The sequence below is a fragment of the Neodiprion lecontei genome, chromosome 6 (genome assembly GCF_021901455.1).
Source record: "Neodiprion lecontei isolate iyNeoLeco1 chromosome 6, iyNeoLeco1.1, whole genome shotgun sequence".
Classification (NCBI taxonomy): Eukaryota; Metazoa; Arthropoda; class Insecta; order Hymenoptera; family Diprionidae; genus Neodiprion; species Neodiprion lecontei.
Genome location: NC_060265.1, coordinates 25,617,705 through 25,638,477, shown reverse-complemented (window position 1 = coordinate 25,638,477; position 20,773 = coordinate 25,617,705). Strand labels below are relative to the sequence as shown.

At 34.8% G+C, this 20,773-nt stretch overlaps 5 protein-coding genes across 5 annotated transcripts in view; 1 reads left to right on the top strand and 4 right to left on the bottom strand.

Annotated features, from left to right (window-relative positions):
* LOC124294976 overlaps nucleotides 1–2,365 on the bottom strand; it is a 77,087-nt gene extending 74,722 nt beyond the window's left edge. Inside the window, exons 1-2 of the mRNA XM_046742775.1 lie at nucleotides 2,086–2,365; nucleotides 1,837–1,964 (exon numbers count right to left, since the gene is read on the bottom strand). Of these exons, the coding sequence (XP_046598731.1) occupies nucleotides 1,837–1,884 (48 nt within the window). The 5' untranslated portion in view covers nucleotides 1,885–1,964; nucleotides 2,086–2,365. The remainder of the gene's footprint in view (nucleotides 1–1,836; nucleotides 1,965–2,085) is intronic.
* LOC107218182 (39S ribosomal protein L33, mitochondrial) lies at nucleotides 397–1,321 on the bottom strand. The gene is made up of 3 exons (XM_015655972.2): nucleotides 1,184–1,321; nucleotides 824–927; nucleotides 397–684 (listed from the first exon to the last, which is right to left on the bottom strand). The coding sequence occupies exons 1-3, from the start codon at nucleotides 1,222–1,224 to the stop codon at nucleotides 635–637; spliced, it is 195 nt and encodes a 64-aa protein (XP_015511458.1). The 5' UTR covers nucleotides 1,225–1,321; the 3' UTR covers nucleotides 397–634.
* Nucleotides 2,366–3,033: 668 nt separating the features above from the next.
* LOC107218286 (protein crooked neck) lies at nucleotides 3,034–6,640 on the top strand. The gene is made up of 13 exons (XM_015656117.2): nucleotides 3,034–3,247; nucleotides 3,400–3,489; nucleotides 3,568–3,728; nucleotides 3,830–4,026; nucleotides 4,142–4,443; nucleotides 4,556–4,670; nucleotides 4,790–4,965; nucleotides 5,049–5,261; nucleotides 5,344–5,490; nucleotides 5,571–5,647; nucleotides 5,775–5,892; nucleotides 6,001–6,261; nucleotides 6,383–6,640. Exons 1-13 carry the CDS (start codon nucleotides 3,212–3,214, stop codon nucleotides 6,551–6,553), a joined length of 2,064 nt encoding a protein of 687 aa, XP_015511603.1. The 5' UTR covers nucleotides 3,034–3,211; the 3' UTR covers nucleotides 6,554–6,640.
* On the bottom strand, nucleotides 6,417–9,843 carry LOC107218311 (inositol-tetrakisphosphate 1-kinase). Its single transcript, XM_015656146.2, has 5 exons — nucleotides 9,517–9,843; nucleotides 9,286–9,384; nucleotides 8,863–9,004; nucleotides 8,559–8,695; nucleotides 6,417–8,460 (listed from the first exon to the last, which is right to left on the bottom strand). Exons 1-5 carry the CDS (start codon nucleotides 9,628–9,630, stop codon nucleotides 7,843–7,845), a joined length of 1,110 nt encoding a protein of 369 aa, XP_015511632.1. The 5' UTR covers nucleotides 9,631–9,843; the 3' UTR covers nucleotides 6,417–7,842.
* LOC124295088 overlaps nucleotides 9,713–20,773 on the bottom strand; it is a 48,635-nt gene continuing 37,574 nt past the window's right edge. The window contains exons 4-14 of the mRNA XM_046743444.1: nucleotides 20,228–20,393; nucleotides 19,526–19,707; nucleotides 15,062–19,399; nucleotides 14,934–14,970; nucleotides 12,981–14,757; nucleotides 12,589–12,777; nucleotides 11,202–12,462; nucleotides 10,611–10,799; nucleotides 9,995–10,417; nucleotides 9,884–9,926; nucleotides 9,713–9,725 (exon numbers count right to left, since the gene is read on the bottom strand). Coding sequence (XP_046599400.1) covers nucleotides 10,661–10,799; nucleotides 11,202–12,462; nucleotides 12,589–12,777; nucleotides 12,981–14,757; nucleotides 14,934–14,970; nucleotides 15,062–19,399; nucleotides 19,526–19,707; nucleotides 20,228–20,393 — 8,089 coding nt within the window. The 3' untranslated portion in view covers nucleotides 9,713–9,725; nucleotides 9,884–9,926; nucleotides 9,995–10,417; nucleotides 10,611–10,660. The remainder of the gene's footprint in view (nucleotides 9,726–9,883; nucleotides 9,927–9,994; nucleotides 10,418–10,610; nucleotides 10,800–11,201; nucleotides 12,463–12,588; nucleotides 12,778–12,980; nucleotides 14,758–14,933; nucleotides 14,971–15,061; nucleotides 19,400–19,525; nucleotides 19,708–20,227; nucleotides 20,394–20,773) is intronic.

Sequence of the window (20,773 nt, the reverse complement as noted above, 5' to 3'; positions counted from 1 at the left end):
GTCTTCTGCTCTAGTCTGTAGCACCGAATCAGTAATTTTACATATGATGACATACGTAACTACTGTTCCGATGCTGCAGAATACAGCAGAACGCTGCAGGCTAAAAACACTATTAATAATCAGTAGCAAATCCAATGTTTTTAGATGCTAATTTATTTTCCGTGATATAGAGTGTGACTAAACCAAACAGATGATCTGTACTTCAACTAGGTTTAACACTTATCGTAATATATATTACGTTATCATAATTTTGTTATATTTTTTTTACGAATGTTTTCGAAACCATTTCCCTGTTTCAGCTAGTTGTAAGTAAATTTGTTTCATAGTAAAAATATAATATATTGAGAGTTGAAAGCCAAAAGTAATGTGTATGTAAATAAAAAATCTATATACAAGTCTAGTGAAATGAATATATTGTTTTCAATATGATGTATACATAGATTACTCGGTAGTACGTACATTTGAATAAAATAAATTACACAAAGTTACTTAGTCTGCCAACGTCTTGCAATTGAAACTTCTAAACAACATTGTGGGATTGAAATGACAGAATTCACCGAATTTTAAATATTACATTTTAATTCAATCTTTAATACAACATTTAATATTCCAGAGAACCGCCAGAGAAAAACCATTACATACTGCGTATCTTCTTTTTTTCTCTGTACAAACTTATCCGTTGTACTGAAATAAAAGAAATCGACAAATCATTCATCTGACAAACCTAGGAATTACTGAGCAAGGAAAAAAAGAAGAAAGCCTATTACAGACCAAACTAATTTACAAGACTAAAGGATTAAGAATATTGAATAAAATCACTTACTATGTGGATCAAATCGCAGTATTTCTAGCTTGTCGGCAAGTCTTTCACGTATTTTATTAAACGTATGCCCGGTTACAGCGCTTTCCATCTGAACCATAATGAGTCTAAAATTAAAGTGAAATTAGCATCTTTCCTTTTAATTCAACTGTAATTATTACACCAGAAATGACATAAAGAATGAGAATAAAAGAACACTAAATGCATAGAAACTAATGAAATGATCTTTAATAGGTCGACGTTGATAAACGAATTACTGTAAAGTGATTAAACAGTGATTCTAACCTATAAATAAACTTCCCAACCGATCACTAATACGATCAATTAACAGTAAATATAAACAATATCAGTCTATGCACTTACTTGCTTTTCGCTTTCTTAAGTAACAAGTTTGTTAAGAACATTTTATTTCATGAATTCTGACCAAAAATTATCTGGTCACACAATCTCGACACAATACTCGAAGGCGCCGCGATCGACGTTGTATTGCATTCATCCTGATGAACAGAAAATCTGTGCATACAGATGGCATAGCGTACAACTAATTTTCGAGATATTCTGAACAGTAAATGGGGGTCGGTTACCGATTGGCAGTCTACCGTGCCATGCCATAAAACCAGTTGATGATACAAAGAGTATATTTACCATAGCGAAGTGCCCCTGTAGTGATAAAAATTGAGCAAATCACAATTACTGCAGCATTAATTTCTTATTAGCAAACTTTGTACACTTTGAATTGACGGTAAAATATTGTCAATATTATCATAATTTGAGGTCGTTTCAGTACGCAGCATTCTAGTCTGACTTCACGACCAAGATTGACTACAAGTTTTTTGTATCGTTTCATTGTGAGTTAATTTCGGTACTCCACGTTTTTACTTAGAGTTTTTATATTTAAAATGTTTTTAGTCCGGATATGTATTTACCGGGATTTACTCTGATTAAACTAAGAAAATCCAAGTTCATCACGATTCCATACGCGCTATAGAATATTAAAATATCAGTTTTGTACTCACAATTAGGAGATGAGATCGGATTTTAGCAGGATCTGTGACCGGTGCCATCTCTGTATAAACAATCGACGATCGACAAACAATCCAGGTGACGCCACAAAAACTTCACGGTCGAATTTTCGCGTGCACTCCTACCGAAAGTATTCATAATTACCAGAGTGAAAGACGTATTGTGCAAAACGTTTGTCATTGTTTTACTTTTCTTAATTCCATACGCGTTATAGAATATTAAAGCATCAGTTTTGTACTCACAATTAGGAGATGCAATCAGATTCTAGCGGGATCTGTGACCGGTGGCATCTCTGGATAAACAATCGACGATCGACAAACAATTCAGGTGACGTCACAAAAACTTAACGGTCGAATTTTCGCGAACACTCCTATCGAAAGTATTCGTCGTTACCAGTGAAAAACGTATTGTGCAAAAAAATTGCCATTGTTTTACTTTGTATTTGTGACTCGTTACGTGGTGAGATTCCTACGGTGTATAATCGAGCAACTGACACCGCGAAGGCTCTGCAGCTATTGAAATCTTCCGTTTGGAGTTTGGCTCGTTGTGGCGTGAACTCGGGTAAGATTCGAAATTACTTATTTTACTCATTCCCCGATGTTTTTGTACCCAGTTTTTGCAGTCAAAATGTTCGACACGATCGAGCGCAGTGTTATTTCAAACTGAAATTTGACCGAATTTCGAATCTTTGTAAGAATTATTCTATCATCTAACAATAAGATTTGTTTCTGGACACGTTTCGTTACCCACGGTCTTTAGCGAGAGCGGTATAATCAATTGTCAGCCGTGTTCTGCGAAACTGTTACATGTGCCGTCTCATATATTTTTCAATCTGATTTTTATAAACGTATTACAATTTCACAATGGACGATATTGGCAGAGCCATTTCGAAAAAATTGAACATACATGATGCAGCGTAATTATACACATATCTCTAGTCTTTACTCTTCAGGTGTTAATTAATTAATATTTCGGGGTTTGATTTTTCATCGGGAAGCTTTATTTTTCCTGGGCTACAGAACAATAGTGATGCAATTACAATTTTGAAAATAAATCAGCACGAGCATTCAGTTCTCCTTGAGTGTGAATTAGGTACGTTAATGTGTTGACTCTTCTTGAAAAGTTATGTTTGAAATTTTTAAGCGATCAAGTGCGTGAATTTTACGCTTAGTGATCTGAGCAGAAACTGCGTACTTTCGATACGTTCTATGATGGACGCGCTCTCACATTTTTACATCGTTCGTGACCGTGTCAACGTTTGTCGGAGCAAGTGTGTGTACTCGAAAAGAATTTGCCAAACAATAATGAAATAATAACACGTTTATGCCATAACTATTGAATTGATATCGTGAAACTAATACGTTCATCATGGAAAAGCCACAGAAAATGCCAAAAGTGGCAAAGGTAAGTTTCCCTATTATTATTTTTCGACTTTAGGTTAGGAAAGAGGTTAGTGTTTACTGCATCTAGAAAATTTTCTGATGCATTTTTCTATCACAAGCGTATAATTGTCAATGTATTAAACCGTGTATTTTGTACATCACCGATGCATCCAGGTAAAAAATAAAGCACCTGCAGAGATTCAAATCACCGCTGAACAGCTGCTCCGGGAGGCCAAGGAAAGAGACTTGGAAATATTACCACCGGTAAGTTGAGTTAAATTACCCTTGATTAAAAAAAGTTGATCAAATAAATTAATAATTTACTTTTTCATGTTCATAAAGCCACCAAAACAAAAAATCTCCGATCCACATGAGTTGGCCGATTACCAGCATCGCAAACGGAAAGCATTCGAGGACAATATACGAAAGAATCGTACGGTAATATCCAACTGGATAAAATACGCACAATGGGAAGAAAGTCAGAAGCAGATACAGAGAGCACGGTAAGCTATAACACATTAGTCGTTTAAAACATTCATGTGATATATGGTGAAATGCTAATGGTTACAAAAATTATTTTTAAACCTGTATGTTTACATTTCAGATCAATATACGAGCGTGCACTGGACGTAGATCATCGAAATATAACACTATGGTTAAAGTATACAGAAATGGAAATGCGGAATCGGCAGGTAAACCATGCCAGGAATTTATGGGACCGCGCTGTGACGATTCTGCCAAGAGCAAATCAATTCTGGTACAAATATACATACATGGAAGAAATGCTGGAAAATATTGCAGGTAATGTCTTGAAGCTTATAATCAGCATACGCAGAGAAATAACTAGATTAAATTTGATAAAGAAATGTATCACTGTGCATTTGGGTAACCAGATTGGATTTTATTTCATCCTTAGGAGCCCGCCAAGTGTTCGAACGTTGGATGGAATGGGAACCTGATGAACAGGCCTGGCAAACTTATATAAAATTTGAGTTACGATACAAAGAAATAGACCGAGCACGTTATATTTATGAACGTTTTGTTATGGTACATCCCGATGTAAAGCATTGGATAAAATATGCTAGGTTTGAAGAGACTCATGGCTTCTTAAACGGTGCTCGTAATGTATTCGAACGTGCAGTCACTTTCTATGGCGACGAAAGTTTAGATGAAAAACTGTTCGTTGCTTTTGCTAGGTTTGAGGAAGGTCAGAGAGAGGTAAGATTTGAGTTATCTGAATTTGACTTGGCGATATGTCAAGAGTGGTCTGTAGAAATAATCAGAAAAATTCACATCAAACGATGTAAATTCAAATTTTTGCAACTTTCAGCATGATCGTGCGCGAGTCATATATAAGTATGCTTTGGACCACATTCCAAAAGATCGAACTCAAGAAGTATACAAAGCTTACACGATACATGAAAAGAAATATGGTGATCGATCAGGTAATATTTTATTTTTTTTTTTTTATAATTTTCCATATGCTTTTAGAGAACTCAGTCAATTGAGGAATTTTACATGAAAAATAATTACGGTAGATTTTTAACTATTAATGAATGTACAGGTATTGAAGATGTCATTGTGAGTAAAAGAAAGCATCAGTATGAACAGGAGGTCAAAGAGAATCCATCTAATTATGACGCGTGGTTTGATTATTTACGATTAGTTGAGTCTGAAACTGATATAGACCTTGTCAGGGAAACTTATGAACGTGCAATAGCTAATGTACCGCCCACAAAGGTGAATTCAACATTGAACATGAAACATTATTTTTAACACTCAAGTACTTGGTTTAGACTACAACTTTTTATTAATATGCACAGGAAAAACAATATTGGCGAAGATATATTTACTTGTGGATAAATTACGCATTGTTTGAAGAACTCGAAACTGAGGATATAGAAAGATGTCGTCAAGTATACAGAGCCTGTCTTGAATTAATCCCACACAAGCAGTTCACATTCTCAAAAATATGGCTGCTTTATGCCCACTTTGAAATCAGACAAAAAAATTTACAAGTAGCAAGAAAAATGCTAGTAAGTGAAAAATTTTATTACGAGTATTTTATTATGAATCTAATCGGAGTTTATTTTTCTTATAGTTATCTTTCTTCAACAGGGTATGGCTCTGGGTATGTCTCCAAGAGATAAACTATTTCGAGGCTACATAGATTTGGAAATTCAACTTCGAGAGTTCGATAGATGCAGAATATTATACCAGAAGTTTCTTGAATTTGGCCCAGAGAATTGCACTACTTGGATGAAGGTTTGTATTCCTATTTCTCCTTTAGCACGACGTTCAGCAAAACAAGTGCTTGATTAATTAATTTGAAGTATTTGTTTCAGTTTGCAGAACTTGAGACTCTTCTGGGTGATGTTGATCGAGCCCGGGCAATTTATGAATTAGCAGTCACTCAACCGAGGTATGTCATGTAATTACAGTATTGTCACATAGCAATCCACAATATATATCTATTTATTTTTCATGCGATCACATAGTGTTTCATATTTTGACAAATGCTATAATCCGCTAATTGTTCTCCAAAATAGATTGGACATGCCAGAACTATTATGGAAATCATACATAGATTTCGAAATATCTCAAGAAGAAACAGAAAATGCAAGACAACTATTTGAGAGACTTTTGGAACGTACAATGCACGTTAAAGTAAGTTCTTATTTATATGAATGTATTTTATTAAACAATGATAAGCAGCAACGAGAATTTAAATTTCCTGGTACTTGGTTAAATGCTTGACAATCTTTGTTTTGACAGGTATGGATAGCGTATGCCAAGTTTGAATTGGGAAATTATGTGACAGACGATGGTCCGGATAACATAGCATTGGCACGACGTGTCTTTGAGCGAGGTAATGATGCACTGCGGACAAATGGAGATAAAGAAAGTCGTGCATTGCTTTTGGAAGCATGGCGAGACTTTGAAACTGAAAAAGGTGACGAAGATAGTCAGGCGAAAATTATGGATAAAATGCCACGGAGAATCAAAAGACGCAGACGAATCGTTGGAGATGATGGAGTAAGCGCGTTACTTATTTTTCGAGAAAGAATAATGGTTCTCATTAGATGCAAACAGTTGAATATAATCCTTATTTAGTAATAAGCTGAACTTTATACTACACAATAATTGTTTTTTACAGGCAGAAGAAGGTTGGGAGGAGGTATTTGATTTTGTTTTTCCAGAAGACGAGTCTCAGAGGCCTAATCTCAAACTATTGGCTTCTGCAAAAGCATGGAAAAAACAAAAAGAAGCTACCCAAGATACGGTTTCAAATGGTACCACAGTATTGTCAGAAACCACGCCGAGTTAACCCAATCAAATCGTTTACGATTTTTTATCTCATTGTAAATTTTTCAACTGATTGTGAATCTTGCAATAAAATGTATTTCGAAAGTAACAATTTTTGGTATGTTCAAGTGTGTAATTCACCATAGAAAATTCCCGTATCAAATTGTTTTTACGTTTCAGAAAACGTTACTGAAACCTCAAAATTTGCATTCAAATTTTCTATGCCCCTGTACGTTTCAATGTGATTTCCTGTCTGCCACCCGAATCTATACATATTATGAGCAAGGGATCGTATTTTTCGTGTACAGTTTTAGTGAAGATAGTCATAGACAATATTCAAATCCATAAGTTTTCATTCTTAAAAATCATTTAAATTACATTTATTCGTACGTATTATCAAAATTTATCAGTACATGACGAAATACTATAATACAATAATAGTGTTCCCTACTTCTCGTATCTGAAACAGAGAAATGCTGAGCACGACTCAAAGATTCATGAATTTCATATACAACATACCAATATGGTATTTGACACATATAAAAAAACATTCGCACTCGTACCTTTCGCTTAATTTCCAACATAAATTAATTGGTTATTCGAACAATCAATGTATATAAATTGTTTGAGGTCATGTAAATAGTGGTTCAAACAAGTTTCAGATTATCCATTTATGGTTGGCCATATTTCTTACATCTTGTGATAATCCTATACTGCGCCGACATAATATGAAAGTCCCCTCTTTTTAACAAAGCGAAATAACTTTAAAATAGATTTAGTTTTGGCACCAGTTGAAAAAAATCTGTATTGTTGACTACAATAATATGTAGCTGATGCAAAAGCACCATTTTTGAGGAACTTCACGAGTTTATTAGTGCAAAATAAAATGCAACGTAAAAAAACTGTAGATGGTCAAGCTATGTTTGACCAAACTACATATCAGCAACGTATGTAAAACAAAGCTTACGATATTAATCTCATAAAAATTTTACAGTTTCACGAGTCATTGCCGCGAAATATTTCCTGAGAACTCTGTAATGTTAAGTGAACGGAACGTTATTTTATAAATCAGGCAACTTGTGCTAAGTTTAAAAACTTGTACAATTTTTACACGAGCACAATGTTTATATAAAACGTATTACTGATATTTATATATTATCTGTAATTTACGGATTATTGATGTATGTAAGTATAGATCATCGGAGTTTTCATTTTGTCTTAAAATTGTAGCGTGTCAAGTCCTTTTCCTGGTTCTGTACATGACATACAAATGTACATGGGCTATAAAAAAAACTTCGTGCAGCGAACGAACTACGGTATGGCCGAAGAATCATTCTTAGTATCATTAGAAAGTCGTAATTCCTTGAGACTCCGTTTTTTTTCATCGCTCTCAAAACCTGAGTCTAAGTCATCGCTGAGGCACTTGTTTGAGTTGGAGTTACTATTTAGTCTCGCTACCTTTTGATCAATTAGTTTCTTTATGCATTCGATGAGCTGCTCATAAAAATGTGGGTACCCATCATAGCTTGGGAAAATATTAACATCTATTATTGCATACTTTTTAGTATGGTTTTCGATAACCACATCAATTCCTATCAAAGTAAGACCAAAAGCCTTGTTAATAGTTCTGACAATCCATTGAAAGGTTTCAAAATTTGGTTTGACTGTAAGATTTTTGTCTTCATCCGATATAATTGACAATTTAGAATTTGAATCACATTTAGAAATGTCAGAAGAGTTAAAGAAAATTGTATTCGATGTCAAACAGTCTTTTGTATAAAAGTTTTTCAGACTAGGACGTTCAACTACGTGAAATTTATCTCCGACTACATATAGTTTGTACAAAATGGCATTATGGTTAATGAAATCTTGCGCGACGCAAGGAACCTGGCAATCTTCCAGGCCATCTTTGTTGAATATCACCATCATCTAGAAAAGTATGAAATACACATATCGTCTTAATGCTGACTCAAAACACGATTACTTGTGCCTGATAAGAACGCAGGGTAAATAGTATTTTTACAGACTTTATGTGCATCCGTTGAACCTTGTGCAAGTAAAGGTTTGCACAAGAATGGAAATTTGACGTTTTTCCTTTTCAAAAGGATCAGATTTTCTTCAATATTTGTGGATTTGAACTCAACGAAATTTGGTGCAAATACATCTGAAAAAAGATGAGCAGGTTAAAAAAGAATTAATCGCCTGAGATATAAGTTACATAGTACATGAATGGTAGTGTAAATTTACAGAGTAATGAACTTCTATAAAAACAGAAAAGAGCTATGCTTAACAATGATAAGTTAACGGTAATAAAATTTCTATATGTGTTACCATTGTGTTGTAGAGCGTTTCTCATTATTTTATAGCACTTATGCCTGTTCTGTAAATTGTTCACATTTTCCAGAGGATCTATTACGATCATTTCTGAACGTTTCTTAATGAATTCTTGTATCCTTGAGATGATCGTCTTTGCCTTTTATGAAAAATTCGTTAATTAAGAATTTAGTCATCGATTCTTTCCGTGGAATTTGAAAATGAAAAATAATGCACAAATTTCTTAACAAGAAAAAGCTACAAAGTGGAACTCTGATTTTGAATAAATTTTTGTTATTTAATACTGTGCGTTCAACGTTCCGATGACGATATAGAAATTCTGCACCACTATACTTTGTATGCAGTAAAATATTTTTCATTTCTGGGCAACGACAAAATTCTTCTACGATATGATACGTCGCAGGATTATGAGTGACTCACATTTTGGTCGCCATGTTCAGCTATTGCAAGAGTGTTTGTTAATTTATGCACGAAAACATCCACGCGTCCCTGATTCTTGATATTTGGGTTAAGATCAACCTAGAAATTAATCATAGGGGACTTGTTATCATTTCGGATTGTCAAAAATTGTAAACAGGATTCTAACCTGCAAATTTGGAGACTTTTAACTTTAATTTATAATTTACCGACGAAAATGTGTCGACTGCTTACCATTCTCAATGTGAATCCATTCTTGGCACATACTCTCTCAAACTCAGACCAGTTTAATTTCTGACGTTTCTTTTCGGATATCCAAAAACCAATGACTTTACGGTCGTCGCACATTTTCAATAACGCCGTATGTATACCTGAATTATACTTCCAATCTGGCTACAGGCTTTGTAAGTTTACCTCATTTTATTGTACGCCTACCGGGTCGTCTGAAACATTTATCGCATTTATTTTACGATACTGGATATCCTTAGATAGCACAAATCACAACACATGGAATGTTTAACAAGTGGTGCCATGCCTTTGTAACTAACAGGTTAGGTTAGGTGATGTCAAATGTCCATAATTAGAACTTCCATTTACTCACGCTTGTTTATCGGACATTCCAACGCGATCGGAGACACTGATAACTTTGAAAAATAAGTACAATATTTTGAGTTCTCGGAACAATTTATAATTTCATAAACAGAACTCTTACCTGAATATAAATAAATATATCGAAAAGAATAATTTCAGAAGTTAAATAATTTTATTATACTGTTTCCTACAATCGGTGGTATGAACAGTTTACAGAGAACTACATCGTTGACGAAAGAATTTAATCTTTAGCCAATGACTACGTTTAGACAAAGAATAAGAGGTATATAATACAGTGTTGATAATTTATATCTAGCTCAAATTTTGCACACTTAACTTACACAATCTATCGACGGTTTACTATTGAGGTATTACATTTTCATAATATGATGAATACAAGGTTCATTTTTACTACGTGCAGTCTCAGAAAGTACCATTACAATCTATTCTAATAGCTCATCTAGCCATGCATTGTGATCTATGATATACTGGAGGAAACATCCGTTTCCATGTCTTTAATCTCCGTCACAATTTCTCCTGGTGACTGAAACAAACAAATATATGGTTACCGCTATACCAAATTATAATATTTACACACTTATAGTTGTAAATGAACCCTTACAACGTTTTAAAGGACATTATGGGAGAGATGCAAAGAAATTAACCATATCAGAATACTAGCAAGATAAACGGTTTGAAAAAATGTAGAACATATAGATTATATTTTCTAATATTACCTTGCATGTAGCGTATGTTGAGTCGAGAATGCTCTTGGTCACAAGTATCGTCAAACCTTCTGGATCTTTGAAAGTTCTGCCTTTGGTTGTACAACTCGGTGTAGAGATTCTGACTTCACCCATAGAATACGAGCACGAGCTCGGCCAATTGATTTCACCTTCGGAATATGTGTCAAATGAATCTTGATTCTGTAATTGTGAATAAGATTCTATTAACTTTACTTCAAAATGATATTGAGGACTTTTAACAGTGATCCTTTTCAAGGGTAAATGTTTTTATAATTATACAATGACAGTATTAGGCATGGACTGAATACAATATTAATTGCTATACTATTAAAATCCAACAGAATATATTTTTGAATAGATTGTCAAAGTACCCATTGTTTACTGGCGGTTTTATCATAAATGACCAAATTTTTTTTCTCATGTGCATTTTTCCTTAAAATCTGCCGATTCTTTATAATGTCACTGCTCTCCAATTCTAGGGCAATTTGTGATGTGAGATTGGACTTTGAGTACAGCTCTTCAGAATGGTCTCTAAATTGTTGACATTCTTTAGATACTACGTCATATTCATCATTGATATACCTTATCTTCATGTCTTCAAGCTTAGTTTTGCCTAGAAAATGGTCAATGATCTCTGGTCTATTGCTGCATTCAGCACCATCAGAATGTTGAAAGTCAGAACATTTCCCTGCATGTCCGTTTTTTTTATTCCTACTAATAATTGCACAGCTATTTTTTTCACTCATCAAATTAACGCATCTATTTGTCACCAAAGACTCGCAATTTTCAGTAGCTGAATATAAATTGCATGTCTTAACTGTATCGCTTTCCTTGTCTGGGAAATTTGGTAGATTTTTATCCGTGAACCCGTCATCAGTACTCATACTTATTGAGCTCTCAGGATTCGACTTATTTTGTATCATTACATTTTCATCTTTATCAATAATTTTTTCTACAATTCCGTTGGCCACATTTTTGAAGGGCTTCGATCTAACAGCATAGACGCTATCAGACTTACCGATAGATTGATTTTCATCATCTTTATCTTGCATTACTGCATAAAGCATTTTTGCAGAATTAAAACCAGATTCGGACTCATTTTCAAGAGATTTAGGTTGTGGCTGTGTTGTTGGTGTAATTGTATTATGTGCGTTTGTAGCTAAACCACTTTTATCATCACGGTTGCTGAACTTTGTTAGGTTGCGCAACAATTTTGGATTTTCCGTGTCAACTACTCTATAATCCAAACAAAAAAGCATAGGTTCGTCTAATGGTGATCGCACATGTAAAAATTCACCAGGCTCTAAATCGCAACTTTCAAATGATTTGGTTAAATTGTCATCATGCTCGCCTGGCCTTTCATTCAATATTTTTGAACAAACAGCATCGGCATCCATACCTCGTCTACTGTTATGCAACTTGGATACATGCTTATCATTGGATCTTCCTGGTGTTGGCGTTTTTTGAGCAGTGTTCATTACTGTTGATTGCAATGTGTCCATTGAATGATCTGATGATGATTCTTCTCTTTCGCGGCTATGTTTCAGAGATGCTAAATATTCTCTCGTTTTTGGATCATTCAAATCAATTGATGACGCAGTATTTTGTTTATTGAAAACTGAATATCTTCTGTCTGATTCTGATTTACTGAAATTTCCAGAGACAAGGGGATCTGCAGGTCTTATTTTCAAGCGCTCTAATTTTGTAGATGGATGCATGTCAGCAACATCTCGTACAACATTTGGAACACTAAGGCTCTTTCTATTCTTAATTATGCATTGTAACTTTTCATCCGGTTCTTCGTATTGTACACTATCTTGATGAGGGTCATTTGTACTATATCCTAGAAAATATTTAGAAACTTGAGTTAGAAATACTCTCTTTTAGTTTTTCACACAACCATAATCGATCAATCGTATAGTTATATAACTTCCAGAAAATCCTTCCAGAAAAAAAATATAATTCGTACTCGGCCTAGCTCCTTCGACCAGTTTGCCTCCATTTTCTTTTTTAGCCTGGCCGAAATCAGTATGCGACTCTGAATCTTCATATATTATTTCTAGTTTTTCTATTTCCACTCTTAAGCAATCCTTGACTTTCTTCAATTCTTGAAGAAGTGGTTTAACAATTGGCAGTCTCACATATGGCATGTTATTTTCTAATCATGTGGGAACAAAGAATATAATTATACACTTGACGCACAAATAGCAAGTTATTGAAGTAGGCGCGGTACAATAGTGAAATAATTATACAAAATCATATATTAGCATTGTGGTATTCATTTTTTCAAAACTGACTTATTCAATAATCGAAATGAAGCAAATAAACTTATAATATATTTATAATTGCAAAACATCTAACCTGTTATAAATTTTTCCAATATGGCATTAATGTTAACTGAATTGGTTTGCAACGATTGTTCACAATGAGGGTCCTGCGAACAAATTTTATGACAGATTTCCTCATTTGGACAATCTTGTTGACAACGAAACCTTGAATCGTATGATTTTGGTGATGACTGAGGACATATTTCAAGACAATCGCTATCATTTGTGCACAAATCTTCGCATTCGTGCAATTTCTCACAGAAGCGAGTCATGGAACTTCTTTCGTATGTTGGAGCAAATGCCACACTTGATTGTCTATTACTAGTTGAATTCTGCACCCTATCACCTGGGTAATTAATTTGACGATCTTGATGTTTAACACGATTCGAACCACTTCTGGCATTAGTAAGTTCAATATCTTTGCCAATACTTTTGTCAACACAATTGACATGTTGAGCAATATTGTAGTTTGATTGGATTAAATCTTCTTGAGACTGCTTTTCTTGCTGACTGAGATTGCAAACTGAAAGATGGTTTCGATCGGTTATGCCGGTGTTTTTAGTGTTAAAATTCTTATTTAATTTTTCTTTAATTATATTCTGCTCTAAACAATTTGGTTTTGCAATAAAAAATGTATGGTCCAATTCATTTAATGGTTGAAGCACTATAATAGTGGCATCGTCGAACAGTTTTTCACATGCTTTTGGTACTGAAACTACTCCTACTTCTGGATCAGTCCTCAAGTGAATAGCTTCATGTTTGTGAGAATCATTATGTGTCGTTAACGTTTGCAATTCCTTTGTCGAAAAATCTTTTATTTCTGTGGATGTCATAACTGTACAGTTTATATTACCCGTTCTCTCACAGTTGGTAATTCTATAGTTTTCTGTTGAATTCCGTGTCGCCAAATCATGCTTACTGGATTCTATTGTGCTTGTTGTTTTATCTATTGGTCCATTGACTCTATCAATTTCTGTATGCTTATCTAACTTTCTTGGTAAAAGCCCTCTCGGTTCTTGAGCAATTGTTTCTCCTGTACACAAAGATTCTGTAGCTTTACATGGAATGAGGCTTCTATATTTTCCCATGTCGTACATTTCTGTACTCTTGCATATGGTGACGTGTGGTATGATGTTTTCTGTATTCTGCACTTTATCTTCCACTTTTGAATTACCTGCAGTGGAAGCAGCATCTTGTAAAATTTTTTTAATTGCTGTTGTTTTGCAATTAATTGACCCATTGTTGTTATTGAAACAACTCAACATGCTAGAGTGTGGCTTTAATTTTGATTGCCGCATCTTCGGAACTGCATCTTTTTGGTCAGTCAGGTTTTCGTTCATTTTTTGTATTCCTTGACAATAATCTCTGTTTTTAACATTAGCTTTCTTGTTTGATTCTAATGGCATAGGAGATAATTCTTTTAGGGCAGAATTCGGTATCGTTGAGAACGTAAGTTTATCAGCGTTTTGTTCCAGGAATTTAAAACAATTCTCATGACGCGGGGACAATGCACTTTTGGATAGCTTTTCTTTCTCGATATTCCTTTTCATCATTATTTCCTTACATCTTGTGCAATTTATCACGCAATTCGTACAATCAAGGCAATTGCACGTTCCAACAAGTTGTATACACAAGGCACAATCATTTTTCGAATTAGATTTCTCTGAATCGCTACTTTGTGTCTTTTCAACGCACTTTCTTGAACCTTTTTTAATATCACGAGATACTTTTTTATCCCCTTTAACTTTCTTTTTGAACGAATTCGATTTCTTGCTGTTTGTTCTACTTGAATCTACCGCTTTTTTCATATGCTGTGAATAAATATCAATAAATTTATAAGTAATGTTTAATTTCATCTTAACTAAAAAAATTCGAGATTTATTGTACATGACAGACTATCAATCAAAATGTTTGCCACACCGATCATTGAATATAATTCGCTTACATCTAATCATATAAGAGATGAATCGAAACCATGTCTACTTACACTTTTTGAGGTGACAGCTAATTTTGATGGTTTGGACCTGCAACAGATAAAGTCAGTAATTTGTCGGAACAACACGAGGCGTTTGCTTACATATAGTATTCATTCAACAAAGCATGTAATACCCTTACCTTTTATTGCTTGTTCCTGCATTTGTTACAATCATCAAGTTTGGATTATTGCGAGCAGTCTTTGGTTGTAAATCCATTATTTGATCGTGATTGTAATTGGCTTGAATTTGCGAAACAGCTAGTTTATTAACTGGGTTTACCAATGATTGACTGACGACATGACGTGTCTCTGTTTTTGAAACTTCATGGCTGTCGCATGTTTTACATTTACACATGATATTTCTATCATTCATTTGACGATTTCCACTTGAATTTGTACTAGCCGTTATTAGATCATCAGACCTTTTCAACGTTGTTTTAGTCTTATTAGTCACTGTTGACGACTGTGTAGCACCTGCATTCGAATTCATTTTTGTCCGCATCCCTTGGGATGGAGAATTGGTGCATAAACCATTTTGGCAGTTTCTTTTTATTTGCATTCCCATAGTTTTACCTGTTGATTCATTGTTCAAAGTAATGCTAGTAAAATCTCCCACATCGGATAGATTGCTATTCGATTCATTATCGTACGGGATTAAGAAGCTAATATCCTTGTCGGTGCAGTTATCGCTATCGTGTTTTTTTGAAACTGTATTAACAGAAGTTGAGTTTTCCATAATATCGTGCGGATCACTTTTATTCTTTGGTGTGATTTCATTAGTACAGCAAGTCTCTTTGCCCAAAGATTTTACTTCTACTCTTTGGTAATCGTCTTGTAACTCTGCTCCAATTTCAGACAATCTTTTCTGACTTGAACTATTGCAAGTTATGCCTAATGATGGTTCAGATACACAAGATTTATTTTCCAGAATTGAGCCAGGTATTTTCACCCGATCGTTCTTAGTATTTTCGTTGCTCACTGGTTGGTTTTGTAATTCAACTTCAAGAGCTTTATCAACGTGGCTATTGGCACTATCATGTGAATACGCATAATATTCATTAACGTTTAACTTCAAATTTGTCTCTCGCTCTGCTGGATCCCAGCTCTTATTTACCTGATTAGGACTATAATGCAGAGCAGCTGGGTCATCATTTCTACTATCGGTATCTATATTTGATGCTGCCATAGCACCTTTGCAGCCAATAGAATTTTTTAAATCATTGATTGTATCATGGGTCTGTACAAAGTCTGGTATATCCCCAGTCGAAGAATTATCTCTGCTTCGTTCTCTCAGTATTATCAAAAGCTGCTCAATGATATTAGGATGCACTGCCGCATCTTCCAAGTTTCTCACTATGTCGTTAATAGAGTGAATTTCCATTCCATTCAAAATAGAAATGACAAACCGATTCATAAAATGCGAAGAATTTTTCATAGCATCAAGAATTTTGTTGAATACTTGCAGCTCTACTTGTTTGGTGTGTGCAACACCTCCTTCCACCATCAACTTGTCATCTGGATGATTATCCGATACCTTGAAGTTATCACTATATCCAGATATTAATACTGGACACTTATACAAATTAATGTCTGAAGTCCGATCGCTATGAATATCATAATTAGAGTGGCGATGTAGCTTTGCATCTTTATCGCAAGCACTTTCTAAATTTAAATATGCAGAAAATGGGCTTCTTAAGGCAGACTGCGATAGCGAGCTCTTCTTATGTAATGTCGTTCCAATCGACATTGGTGCTTCAAGTGGTTCAGTTATACAATATTGAACATCCATAAATTGGGTCGCACCTGGTTTTCGTTTATTTTTTGCAACTCTGTGCTGTGCTGGTGCAAATTGTGGACTGTTATTCATTGAAATTTCAGGTTGGGCAGTTGTTATTATTTGAGAATTACTTGCATCGTCTACAACATCAAAATGTACAGAACTACTTTCTTCAATGACGTCCGATAGATTTCGCTGTTTTATAAGATTTCTATTACATGCCGTTTCACGTTCATTTCTTGCTGACTTCTGGTCGGTACAAACTGAATTATTTTCACTGCTACTTTCTGTATCATCCCGTAATGAAAGATTGGGCGAATCTTCGTGTTCTGGAATATTATCCTTTCCCTTTATTTGTTGGTGTATTTTCGTAGTTCGTATTTTATTAGAGCACGGCATAATTCGGATGGGGAATTGGTCTGTAGAAAATGTTTCTTGAGCAGAATGAAACGGTGGTGACGTTTTCTTCGAGCTAGAAGATACCAAATTGGATGTAGATTTGATAGAACTCTCTTCATATATCTCACCGACAACAGGTGGAGATGAAATCTGATCGGAAGAAGATCGGGCATTTTTCATTATATGATGTGATATTAGTTGCGACAATTTTTCGGTACCTTGGCAAATGGCTGCCATGGATTCTCGGTACATATTCAAAATCGCATCAACATCTGACACACAAGGTTCTGGTAAATTCAAATTTTCCAGACTAACTTGCTGTTGTTTAGAAGTCAAGTTCAATGGGATTTTTTCCTGTTCAGAAGTATTGTCTTTTGGGAATTGACTGTGGGGTGCCAGAGACTTGGCATCTTTAGTGAATGTTTTTGGTCGACTGGTTTTGATTTTCAATGTTGGTGGATCTCCATTTGTTGTTGTAGTTTTGGGTTTGTTATTTTTATTTGTTACTTGACGATTCTTTATCTGTTTTTGCTCAGGAATTAATTTCATCTGTTTTGGAGCTGTCACAGTCTCTTCGTTGTTTGCTTCAGCTCTAATATTCTTAGTTATCTTATTATTAGTATTACGTTCATTTTGTTTTGAAGGTCCATGCTTATTTTGTGAACTTGAACCCGAAGGTTTATGATTATCCTGTGCAAACTTGGACTGACCATCTGAACCATAAAACATTTTAACAAAATCATCAATCGCCTCTTGACAAATCTTAGAGTCAGTAGATATTTTAGAACTAGCATTCTGATTAAAGGTGCAAAGCTTCTCCAATGCTACTTTGAATTTTTCAGGTTCCATTATTGATTTTGGTTCAAGAACACCTTCATCTGCGATACAACGGTTTTTATCCTTGCATATCTGTGTGCACTCTGATGGAACAATACCGGTATCTTTTACATCAAACCTGATCTTCTGTATATTGGCTATTGTTTCTAACGCCTCTTTCAACCTTTGTTTTTCCCTATGTACAACATCGCTCTCGCATTTCCTTGAACATGAACCAGTCTCACATTCGTCAGTACAGATTTGCGTACGTTGTGTATAATTTTTATCCGAACGTATGTGAGTGAGTTCCAAATTTGACAATATCTCGACGTGATCCTGGGAAACATACGGCGGTTCTGTCTCTTTTTGCTCATTATCCGTTTTAAACTCTGAGTCTGTTATGGGAACTTCCTGATAGAAAGGAGTTGTAACTGGAGTTAAATTTATACTGACGGACTTTTTTAAATTTCCGTTTTCTTTCAAACCATATACCAGCTCATTTGTTGTTTTCGGTGCAGTTACTTTTTCATTATTGGTTGGTGAGATTTTCAGCTTAACATTTTCAACAAGTGCGCTGTCAATGGATACTCTGTTTTTGGTACTGCTCAAGTCCAATTGGCTGCGATTTTCATTCTCATTATTATCATTATTATTAACATTAGTAGTATTAGTAATGAAAGTTTTCCACGTATCGGTCGTATCTTTGTTTGCGTGACTAGATTTAGTTTGATCCTGTGGAACATTACTGCCAACATTGTCATCATTGTCTGGATTTACTGATTTTTGGACATCTTTCCCAGTATCGTGCGTAGTCCTTGCATTTGAGTTAGTTGTACTATGACCATCTACACAAGTTCTGTTTGAATCGACGAAACTTGACTTTGATGATGCCTCATACTGATAGCAGTACGAAGCTGTGTTATTATAAATTGGTACCGACGAGGACTTTGGTGATATATGAATGTTTTCAATGGCTTGAATTGTCAATCCACCGCGAATATCCACTCTGGGTCCTTCTTGGACTTGCATATTGCTGGTTTGATGATCTCTATTATTAATTTCGACCACTCCAGTATTAGTTGTTTCACAGTGTTGTTGAATCACGCACGAACTTTTGCTTTTGGATTTTAGACTGCATGTTGTAGATACTGGAAAAACAGTAACTTGTTTGGCTGGCTCGATCTTGAACCAATTAGGTGCCTTTTGAAAAAACGGCTTCTTGTTGTGCAAAAATACCCCATTTGCTAACTGATTTGCATAAAATTCGTAATTCTGTTCTGATATTTCCAATGGCTTATTAACTGTGCCATCAGTTTCTTTTACAGGAAGTTTATCATATTTCAATTCTCTGCTAGAAGTAGGTACGTTTGTCACCAAGTCTTTCTCACCGCAGATTCTACTTGGGTTATTACATTCTTGGAACTTGGATTCAACGATCTCACAAATGTGCAGTAAACTCTCATCCAAGCACTCGTGTCCTATGTAACTGAAAAGGATTGCCTGATTACTCTTGTCCCATTTTGCATAGAATGAAAAATTCTTGAAATTACATAGTTTCAAGTTAAACTTTACTGTCAGTAATATTATTTTGCTAATTCTGCGTAAAGCTCACCTTGTCGGATTCTCGTCAAGGGTATGTAGTGCTGAATCAAAACTAACTTCCATAATTTGTTGCTGTGCATTTTTTACAAGCCTCTCCGCATTCTGCAATACATCTGCCGTTTCCGGGCTAGCTACAGGACTAATTGGTGATAGCAGAGATGCCTGTGTGCAAGACTGCAGATTGCCATTGATCTGTAAAAGAAATTAAACGAATTGCATATCCTTCTGTATAAAATGACGATTGTGTATAGAAAGAGATATTCATCTGGCAGCACTTGAATGTGCTCAAAAGCAAAAATAAAGCTGTAATAAAAAGATGTTCGTCAAACTACTTATAAAATGAAAGTAAAACCTAGTGTAATTATTAACACAGACGACCCAACGATATGCAACAAATGTATTTGAAGAAAAATTTTATCAGCATAGACTTTTAAATCTTAATCGAATCTTGCCACCAGTAATTATAGCATTGAGAATGGGATCTTATTACCAGCGAACTAGCGACAACTGTGTAACGTTGACCAACAACTGCAGTGTCATCATATCAGCTACATCCTTTAAGCTACACCGTAACAGCGATGATGCAATTAACTGTAAATTAATACACTATATGTCTATGGCCAATATTACATGAGAGCAAACGAATAATAGTCTATGGGGATCGGACCTGAGACCACGTGTAATTTTAGTCGCAAATAACGGTTATCATTACCAAGTAGTCATCTAATGGGTACTTCTGCTTTTGAATGCCTCTTCTACCCTCTTCATCTGTGTGAAAATTATGTAATTTGGACATTGTTACTGTATGATTAGATGTTCGGCAGGGATTTGTTGTTGCCACAGGATTTTTAGATGCCCTTGTGTCACTGAAGTCATTTCTGTAACATGAAAACATGAAACTTTACTTTACAAAACGATTTTGACCATTTAAAATAAGATATTGGTAATCATATATAATAAGTAATTCGAGTTCTTTGCAGCGTATCGTTTGAATTTCAAATTAAAAATGATTTCCACTTGTTTCTTCCATTCTTTTGTTAGCAAATCTTTGTCATTTATGGTAAAAATCAATTTCGGTAATGTATCAACATATCATCCCAATAGTCTATTTTTGATCTATGGTAATCTTACATTACCAGTCAAAGTATCCCTTATAAATTATGCTCAAATTATAAATATATGTACAAAATTTAGAAAAACCGTAAGCGGAAAACTTTCGAAATTCTTACTTGATATAATATTCTTATTAGTTAGAATT